Source organism: Battus philenor, unplaced genomic scaffold (genome assembly GCF_028537555.1).
Source record: "Battus philenor isolate CCGP_79_NKW_IND1 unplaced genomic scaffold, ilBatPhil1.0.hap1 SCAF_5, whole genome shotgun sequence".
Lineage (NCBI taxonomy): Eukaryota > Metazoa > Arthropoda > Insecta > Lepidoptera > Papilionidae > Battus > Battus philenor.
This window is the reverse complement of record NW_027181715.1, coordinates 7,589,216-7,600,145: the sequence shown is the minus strand read 5'-3', so window position 1 is coordinate 7,600,145 and position 10,930 is coordinate 7,589,216. Positions and strand designations below refer to the sequence as shown.

The window sequence follows — 10,930 nt, the reverse complement described above, 5'->3', positions numbered from 1 at the left end:
TGACATTATATCAACAAATATTGCAAAGAATTTTTAATCTAAACTTTGGAAATAGTGAACGTCACTCGTACCGTGCATAACATATTACATCGTATATGCTAGAAAATGAAACAAAGTTTTTGAACTATGATCTTTATTCAACAGTTATATCATAGAGAGTAGAGGCGTAATTAAGTTATTTTATGTACGGGGCCTTATCTTAGTTAACTGCTAATTTTCTTACAATAAAAATAATTAACAAATTGTAATAGCTGATAAGTGATACATACTTTGAAATGTGGTCATTGTAGTTTTCCGTTATGCATTGGACCTCTGGGTATTGCGATAAAAGAACCTACTAGTTAAAACCGAACATTTTTTTTTCCCAATTCCATATTATTTATATTAATATTTTTACGCCTCTAACCCTAATGTAGGTTGAAATGCAATTAAATGCTTTTCAAACAAAAAGCTTTTTCTGAGTTTACAATCCACGTCAAGTTTTCACTTTACTCTCATAATCTACGTTTCAAGAAAAGCGAGTGGCGTCGAGTTCAGGGTAGTCGCAAATTAACCTCTACTTATCCCCATAAATGATTAGGTGAATAATACCAATTTGTGTTGCATACATAAACATTAAATGTAGAACAATGTATCTACATCACAATTCTAATTAGTGAGAGAATGCTCTAAGACGAAATATTGTTTAGGCAAACATGTTTTCTACAGAGACATTGAATATTTTCGAGGCTTATAAGTATCAGACTAGTACACAAATAGAATCTAAAACACTTTGGCTTTTAATGTGTAAAATATCTATATTAAATCTTGTCCTGATTCGTCCTTTTTATATGTACTGCATAACACATTTAAACATCGACTGTTACATGACCGCGTGTTGTTTAGACGATGAAGGCTTCAAGGGCAAGCATTGAGAGCGATGCTATGGCTGCAACAACTGGTACCGTCACCACCCACGCGAATATAATGTTCCTGAAATAAATTCGGTTAAATTCAGTTTATTTAACAAAACAACTTTAAGAATACTGCTTCTTATTTAGTTTATTACTGTTATAATTTTAATATTGCAACTGTAAAATAATCAAATACGTAGCAATGCATAAATAAATTATAAGTACAACTTCTAGACATTTAATTCACAATCACTTCGATAAATGACTAATACACCACCATCGTTAGGAGATCCGAAGACGTACAAATGTAACTGACATAGCTTAATCGATTGGCAAGTTTGTACTTAGCAGGCCAGAGTGCAAAACAGGTAGCCGCTGAGGTCTTAAGGTTTGTGAGTGAAAACTTCATACCAGCAAGCGCAGCGTAGAACATCCACCCAAGAGATGGGCAAACAATCTTATTAAAGTCATCGGCAGACGCTGGATACTGGCCGCTTGCAACAGATTCTACTAAAACAGGTGCATGTCTTTATGATTTCTTCAGCCGAATTTACTCTTTTTGCGTCTTAATTGCAATCAATGCATATTTACGGTAAATATGATTATGTACTATACCATTTTGTAAACTGTACTAACTGCATTTATATTTACTATTGTTGATCGCAGAGGTTTTCATGCATTTTTTTCACCACAGATCCTCAAACTTAGTCTTCATATTTTTTTTCATCAAATTTTATGTTAAAATATGAAGATTATTTTTCTACAAAAATACTGTATTAGGTACTTTTACAATTCATTGCAATTCTATTAAGAACGTCTATGAAGAATAAGATAACACTAAAAACGCAACAAATTTAATTAATTTGCAACCGTGATGTACATGAATGAACAATATTTTCAAGACAAACGTGTTTTTATAAGAACCCTCATATTTTAGGCACCGATTGAAATTTTTTTGGGCTCTTGATGGCTAAACGATTATATCATAAATTTATTACGGATCACCTTGTATAAACACTTATTAATAAATTTCGTAATTAATAATACATAACTTTCATGTTAAATAACATATAATTTTCGCATTAAATATAATTAATATAGACATTATTTTCACACAAATATATATATAAAATACCTGAACAAACTCCAATCCACAGCTTTCTCGGAGAAATAACCGACGCAAACAACGGAGCCAACTTTACAGTGCGTCGTGGAAACGGGAAGCCCCGCTTTGCTCGCCACCAGTACAGTCAGCGCGGCGCCCAGCTCTATGGTAAACCCGCTGTCAAAGCCATAGAGTTATATATTTTTACTTTAGTATTTCAAATCCTTCACTGACTTATTCAAGTATTATACAGGGTTATAGACTATAGGTGTAAAAGCTGTATAGGGGTAAATGTATATCACATTTATCAGCAAAAAGTATCATAATTTTTACACCTATTTCAAATTACTCCTTATAAAATGATTTTGAAAAACGCTGAAATTCTATTCGAATGTGACTGGCCAATAAATTATGTCAGTGCAAAGTCTGCAGGGATACATAGTAAACAACAACTTCGTTATGCTTACAGAATAAATATTTTTTAATTTTATTTAGTTACACACTAATAACAATTTCTTATGACAGGCTGATCATGACGCAATGTATATTGCCATAACAGAGGAGTAATTGGAAAAATCAGGCTGTCTTTTTTCTCAATACCCCACTCCCCGTCCACAGCGCTTTCGGTAGCGCTATGTGTAATTCATAGTATTACCAAATTTTATTTCATTTTCTGGAATGAAAACGCAGAAAGGAACACTCAAAGTCGTTAGATGTAGATCTTACAATCGGTCCTATTAAAAATCTGCAGGGAAGACGTATGTTCAGCAGTAGAAGTCTTAAAACTGAAATGTTAATGATGAAGAGCAGTTTGTTGTACTGAGAAGCTACTTACGTATCAGCAGTGATGCTGGTGAGATCTTCGCCGACGGTTTGTATGACACGCCGTCCCCACAACCAGAGACCGAGCGCGATGCCTACGCCTCCGAAGACCAGTATCGCCAATGGAGTCTCCGCCCGTGCGTGTGCACCGCCCTCAGAGTACAGAAGCCACAATGCCACCAGAGGCCCTATCGCGTTGCTAGTAAATAAAAATTCGAAAATGTTAATTAAAGGAATGTCATTAGACATCAGTTTCAAGGTGAAGACAAGAAAGCAAAGTATATTTTGTGATATCTCGAAACTTTAACAGGTGTTTCAATTCTATAATACAGACTAAAAATGTTATTCACAAAAGTTAATAAAAAAAGTCGATTAAATTATAATTCGAACCAGAATTCTAACTACAATTAAATAAGAATCCGAACAATCATTGACATTAAAATACAAACTATCAGACGTAATATAATTCGAACGAAATTTCAACCATACAACGTAGGGAGTATTTATTTTATTTATTTCGGCCACAGAGATTACGTATACTAATATAAATCCAACGCTATCGATCTCGAGTACCGTAGCTGTTTATAATTATCTCAAAAAGTTTAAGTGTTCGGGACCAAAAGAATAAAATTTCATAAAAGTATAAAAAAATGACAAAAGCCGCCACAGTTAACAGATGCATATGTTTCCAACACAAATAGCCAATTGTTCACGAGCAAGTCTTGACCGTCACTACACTTCAAGCAAACAGAGAATAGATTGTTTTGATGATAGACGTCGGTAACGCCTAAAGTGCAGGACGACGTTGACAAATATTATCATAATGAGCATCTCTGCGTCGTACGGCTTTGGGAACTTTTCATTATGATGTAGGTGTATAAATAGTCATTTAAATGGGATCATGACAGAATGACAACTTTAGATACAGAAATTTTAGCAATAAATAGACGTATTCCGAAGTAAACTTAATGGCTGTTTAAGAAAAAGTGTTCTTACGAAATCTTATACATACATACAAAGTTACGTTATGGCGATGTTGGACTGGGGACTCGCAGTTTAGCAATTAAGCGTATTAACTTAGTAATTAACTTATGTAGCTTCAATTGCGACACTTACAAGTCTATATAGACTAATGACTTTAGTATTGATCATTATGAGAATCATCATATAAGCGACATACCTGACATCGTTGCCTCCATGAGCAAAGGCGCCGAAGGTTGCAGTGAGCACTTGCAAGAAAGAAAAAAGGCGCAAGGTATCGGGCGGCGGCGGTGGGGGCGCACGCTTGGGGCTTGCAGCGCGCAGCAGTGGCGCAGCGCTGGAGTTAGGGGTCAAGGCTGGCAGCCTCGCCGCGCGACCATCGCATTCAATACTCCACGCACTACCTCCTTCAGGACCCTTCGGGAACAAATCATTGCATTTTTCTTCTATGTGCAAAAACCATAACTTCGTGACATTATATAAATATTTAAAAAAAAGTAATATAAAAAAATCCGGATAGACATTTTTGAGGCCACAGTTCGACGTATATTGATTGGTGTCAATTGGGTTGTTTTACTCGAAAATCCGTTTAAAAATATGCACCTTATACAAATTGGTTTAAACAATCCCCTTTTGAAAACTATAACTATTGTAAGACGCAGGACGGCCAGCGCATAAATAATACTCAGTAACATTTAATATTATAATGGTCATGTTTTTGATTACCCATAAAGTGTAGGATCATAGTATACAGATATAGTTTAAGAGACAAAATTTGCCAAAATAAACCTCGTCTATGTTTGTTATGGGCTCATTTTAAGGCGAGTTTGGAACCTTGGCAGCGTAAGTTGATAGATGTCATAATAACAGAACTCAATTTCGTTCAAGTTTCTATCAAATTAGGGTCTTCTGGTATTCTTTATACGACGTACAAATTAATAAAATGGGTAAAATAAAAAAAAAGAATATGTATTAAGCTTGCTTCGTATACCAATATGTCAGTCTCAGTAATCAGCACAAGTTCAGGCGAACCTAACTTATAATAGTTAGTTTTTTTTTTTTCACACAAATCGAAAGAATTCATTTTAGGAAAGAAGTATTACCTTATCAAGACGTGGTGGTGGAGTATCAAAATCCGTGGCAGGTGGCAGACCCTTTGCAGCTGCAACTCTATTGAACTCTCCACGGGCTATTGTATCACACGAGTCTCCGAGGAAACCATTCCTCGAACCTGATCCGTAACTCTCTCCCATTCCGGCGAGCTGAGAGGAATCTAAGCTTTTACAACAACTTAGTGTTTCATCAATGTACTTTAACGTATTAATTTGAGGATCCGCATCGATTAATTGCAACCTTGATTTATTGGGAGGGCTTAAGCTTCTCGACAGTATGCTACAGTCGTCCATGGTAGCTAGGAGAGCTCGGTTCCTGGCGTTCATTTCTCTTACACCCATTGAACATTTATCGGCATCACTCAAAGTAACCATTTCCGCACTTTCGGCAATTGCTTCTAGAAGTTTCCCGTCTTCCGACAAAAGTGAAGTTGGACGCTGCGGCGCTCCAATTTTGTTAAAATGAGTCGGAGTGTTTGCTGGTGTTGTTTCTAAAATTATAATATATTCGGTATATAAGACAATCATAGAGAAAAATTTATTTAAATTATATTATTAATAAATAAATTAAATTTGCATAATAATTAAATCACTAATAATGATCATTGGTTATTTAATAAAAGTATATATTTAATAAAATCAGTAACTCCTTTGGAGGAATCTGTAGACCTTGTTTATAATAAGCTACCTTTTAATGGCTTAGAATAATCATACAAAAAGTTTAAAATGTTCCTGAAATAAAAAAAAAAACAGTGTAAAGGTTTTTTTCAGTGTTTTATTACAAGATACGAAGTATTCATTCATTAGGTTTTCATTAAAAGTGCATATTTTCTAACTATGTCACTTATAGTTAGAAAACAGGTCCAAAATTCACACGCTAAAAATTAATTTTATCAAATTAGATCCTCAATAGGAAGAGTGGGCCTCACGAAGCGGAGATAGCTAACAAAAATAGAAAACGAGTAGAAAAGTGAAAATCTTTTCGTGAATGTATGTAAAAGTAGTTTTTTGATACAGGGCAATAAAAAATGATGTAGCCAAACCACGCAAAGTGATATCAAACTAAAGTAGACAGTTCATATAACCGTTCTTTGTTCCCGTGACCTATTTTACCTCGTCGTTTATACATTTTCTTGCCGCTGATTAAGAGACGTTAAAAAAAGCTTTTAAATTAAGGTCAGTGCTTTTCGCGTTAAGTTGTTTATGCCTTTTCCAGTTGTAAATAAATTATATATTTATCCTTAAAATAAGACTGTCTTCGTACACGCACTAATGTCATTCGTGAATAAATTATTATTCCATCCCGTGAATATTTTTATACGTATACAAAAGTAATAAGTGTTAAAGCTTTAAAGGTGTGAAAGAATAATTCATTTTCTTCCAACTAATGTACGATACACCCTAGCCAAAAATGATCCAGATGAAGATTTCTGAAATAATGATAGTATAGTAAGAAAAAGCATTTTCAAAATTCGGATTAATACCGATATCATATTAAAATTCATTTTTGTTTACCCTCAGCCCTTGCAGATTTAATGACGATGATGATTTTTTACTGCCAGAAGTATTGACATTGTCGTAATCAAATAAAAATAATTAATTAATGTAATATACATATTTCAGAGTGACCACTTTATACGGGATATAAATGTATTAAATATTTTTTTCTGCTAAATAAGCTATACATTGATCCCTTTATAGCTTTTACACCTATAATCAACCTATATAATATTGTATAATAATTATTGAAAATAAATAGACAGAAACTAATCAATATACAGATTAAAAAATTTTGCCTATATTTTTATTTTTTTAATTTACGAACACTGATAATTTTAAAAATAAGTGTTACCATTCGATAATCCTACAGTAAAATTGACAGGTGGCGCGCATAGTCGACGACGATAATATGGCACAAGAAAGACACGCACGAGGCCAGCTACTACCACACCAAGAGCTATTGACCCTGATAGAGCCACCCACATTGGTATCTTGTCCATTGACAACACTGAAATGATCAGAAAAAATTAACATCCTCTTTCATCAGGTATTTAGACAAAAAATTAATTAAAGGTACCTTTTAAATTTTTTAGAAATCAAATGATTTTAGTCCTGTGTTTGTCTATACAAGTTTTTGAAAAAGTTTTTTTTTTTAAATTGCACGTTTGGAAAAATAAAAATTTACTTAATGATATGTCCAAATAGTCTTAAATACATGATATTTGACTCACATTTTGGGCCATCATGAACGACACTTATCACATTGACAGCGACGGTAGCTCCATAGAAAAACGGCAACGCGCGCAAACCTGCCACCAGCGGCTCAGGAGCGCGAAGGATAAACCGACGAACCAGCCAAAACAACATGGCTGACACTGCTCCACTCAAAGCCGGCGAGATAAACCACGATAATACTGCGATTAATATATTGTAATAGTACATGCATAAATATTGTATTCATATTTAAACAAATAAGGAGCACTTAATACCGCCGTATATAATATCGGTATTTATTACCGATTCATCGTATATTTTAAGATATTCCAAGTGGTTATGAGTACTAACACTGGTTGTTTCAATTATTGCAATCAAGAATTGTTCGAAATATTATTGCACAAATTTGTTCGTTTTTTTTTGTCGTTTAAAATACAAAAAATCTGAAACATCGGTAATTGAGGCCAATTTTACATACCGCGATTCTATCTACTTGTGCCTTCATTATTTAAAAAAATATATTTTTTTATCTTTTTTGGAAAACCAACTTCCTACTCCCTATGACTTTTTTATTATATAAACAAACTCTTACAAATTTCAATACTTCTATCACATCAATTTTCGATTTTTTTTATTGTTATTTATTAAACTGTTTAACTTGTATTAAAAACTTGTGATCTCTTTTGTATTTTAATATACAATTTTGTATTTTAATCACAATATGTACAATAAGAAAAAAACACACTCTGTCTTATATTTATGTTAATTATAGATTGATTTCTTCAATTCCATAAGTAAAAAAGAAATTCTTATAAAACAATTCTTCACTTTTTGATTGCACTGTAACTTTTCTATAGTTATTCCCTAGACGTGACGTCTTCTATCCAGACATAAACTCGTGGATATTTAAAAATATATTTTTTTAAAGATTCCGGAAGAGAAAATTTGAAGCTTGTACGATAAAGTAGCTAATAATTACTTACCGATTGCTCCGAGAGTAGACCAACGTATACCAACAGGGCCTTTCGCGGTAAGTGTAAAACCAACTGTAGCACCCACTACGGAATGTGTTCCAGAGACAGGCAAGCGAAGAGCCGTGGCAACAATGAGCCAGGCAGCACCTGCGATCAACGCGGCCAGACATCCTGCAGCCAGCAGTCGTTCTCCACCATCAGTGTACAGCGACACATCCAGAATACCCTTACGCATTGTATCTGACACCTTATATCCTGGATAATAATTATTCGTCTTAGATATTCTTTCATTCTTATTTTTATTTAAATAAAATACTTTAAATAAGTAATTTATGGCAGTATTTTCTTAAAATTTTCTGTTAATATGTGTTCCAGCGTTTCACGAAAACGTTTAAGGATCTTTAATAAGGCAATGTCTTATGATACCTTATCATAGTTATGTCAGCCATGGACGCCGATTGCAAGGCATTGGCCTCTCCAAGATCGGCACGATTACTTTTTCGGCCCCAGTAGCCATCGGTTACGAGAACGATAATAAATACGCATTTAATAATCAACATCAAATATCGATATAAATATAGATATTTTGATAAATATTGTCGATATAGTATTCACCCTCTTTTTTTTATAAAACATAACTGTATACAGCGTCGTCATTAAGGATTACAAAAAAACTTTAAATATAATCAGATAAATATACATACCAATTAAAACAGCCCCGGCAATCTCAAAAATAGTTGCGAGTATGCAAGCTTGAGTGAGTGTAAGTACTTTAGATCCGACGCTGGTACCAAAGGAGTTAGCAACATCGTTGGCGCCTATACCGAAAGCTAATATAAACGCTACCAAGAATCCACATATCACCAACCAAAACAATTCGTCATCATAAGGTTCCATTCTGCAGTTTTTATAATTTTCCTGGTTTTTCTTTTTAAATTTTTCTTTTTATAGCACCTATCCAATGTATATTTATTGTTTTGTATATGCAATGAAACAACCAACAATAAGCTTTGCTTCTTTCTATAAAACAGTTAAAACATTTCAATTTTTTTTAATTTAAGCAATCATCATTATTTAGAAAAATAGGTATTAGATACAGATTTAAGATAAAAGTTATAAAGAAGAGAGTAAAGGTATTTTTCCAAACATTTAAAATAATTGAAATATTAAAAATAATACAAGTCGAGTATTAGTAATTGTGCGTCACAACGATGACAGTTTTAGCCGCGTTTCCAATTGGAGATATGTGTGTGATAATTTTGGCTTCATCTCTGGAAATAAACATTAAGACCATTAAAGGTGTTTAAAATCAAATAAATACGTTAAGCTTTTAATATTAACATAGTCACTAGAAAGTTCGCTAATACAAAATTTCTGTTAACGTGTAGTTATGAAATAAAATAAGGCTTGTTGCTTCTTGCAAATTGTAACTATTTTGAGATTCAGAAGAAATAATTATGAAACATGGACTCAAACCTGGCCTGTACATGGCATCCTGGATATTGATTATTGACCGTTCAAATTCCGCAAAAGAATGTTGAGATCCAAAAACACCAACACTATTTCACAAATTAGGACTCGTACAAGCATTTGCGCCATACATTTTTATTCTCCATGATATATATATAACCACGTTACAAAATTAAGCCGTTGCTGATGTTTATTTTAGGTTTTCACTTGAATCGTTTACGCAATTAAAGTATATAACGCACGTAATAAGTTTAAAAATGTTATTTTGCGTACTTACTTTTGAAAGGTGTAGTATTTTTTTTAATACCGAACGTTTAAAATGATTGAAGAATCACAAGATATCACCTTGGGCCTCTCAGCTGTGTACTAAAGTAAATGAGGGTCGCGCAATGCCAGAGGCCTGTTACAATAGAGCATGCGCCAAGGGCACTGCCACCCCGCTCGCACCCCTTTGCCTCTCCATATTATTATAAGGAACACTCAATTTGTCAACGCTTGCAAAAGAACCCTTGCTGAAATCACAACATTGAAAAAATCGAACAAAAATTTATCGGTTACTACTTCCTATACGGAAAATACATAATCTTAGAACCTGTAAATAAAATATACCACAAAACTAACAGAGTTACTGAAGGTGCTACCATTTACTATTTTTGAAAGGCTAATGATTAATTAATAATGGCAAATTAAATAAGACTATAGGCAGTACACGTGAATAATTAATATTTTTTCAGATCGTAAATGACGTAGTTGAACTTAGTGTTTTCAGAAAGGTAAAACCATGGTATTTTAGGTAAGATTCTTCATTTAATTATTTTTTCCAAACAATTCAACCCACTAGGTATACTTACATTTATATATTCTACGCGTATGTAAATGTAACTTTGGCCTATTATAAACCTTATCATTTTCAAACATTATTTTGTTTTAGTAGCTTTATTAGTAATTAAATTATTTAAAGTATTAGTTTAAAGTTTCTCTACTAATAATGAGTGATTGGTTATAGGTGGAGAGAGCTTTAAATAAATTAATGCATTTGCTGCCAATTAATGTACAGTACACCCTATCCAAAAATCGATGTATTCAGAATTAATATATATATATATATGCAGTAATTAAGAAATAAGAAAAGTCTTTTCAAAATAACTACATATAAAAAATATTTTCTATTTACTATCTGTCCGTGCAGACTTTGTACTTGCAGTAGTTAATAACCAGTCGTAATCCAAATGAAAAAATAAACAAATGTTACATATTTCATAGTGATTACTGTATATAGAGTGACTGGAAAAATGTGTTTAAAGTTTTAAAGTTTTATGCCGACGAATGAGCTATATATTCACCCCTCTAAGGCTTTTA

General features: G+C 33.2%; 1 protein-coding gene across 1 annotated transcript; it reads right to left on the bottom strand.

The window, feature by feature from the left end:
- Positions 1-170: 170 nt before the first annotated feature.
- NaPi-III (Na[+]-dependent inorganic phosphate cotransporter type III) lies at positions 171-8,998 on the bottom strand. Its single transcript, XM_068772669.1, has 9 exons — positions 8,806-8,998; positions 8,111-8,356; positions 7,145-7,327; positions 6,766-6,921; positions 4,905-5,404; positions 4,001-4,218; positions 2,834-3,019; positions 2,029-2,175; positions 171-972 (listed from the first exon to the last, which is right to left on the bottom strand). Exons 1-9 carry the CDS (start codon positions 8,996-8,998, stop codon positions 882-884), a joined length of 1,920 nt encoding a protein of 639 aa, XP_068628770.1. The 3' UTR covers positions 171-881.
- Between the last annotated feature and the right edge of the window lie 1,932 nt (positions 8,999-10,930).

Coding starts and splice junctions, on each gene's coding strand:
- NaPi-III (XM_068772669.1), bottom strand. CDS start 8,998: ATGGAACCTTATGATGACGAATTGTTTTGGTTGGTGATATGTGGATTC. Junction 8,357..8,805: donor TGCCGGGGCTGTTTTAATTG/GTATGTATATTT, acceptor ATTATTATCCAG/GATATAAGGTGTCAGATACA. Junction 4,219..4,904: donor CACCACCACGTCTTGATAAG/GTAATACTTCTT, acceptor TTGTTCCCGAAG/GGTCCTGAAGGAGGTAGTGC.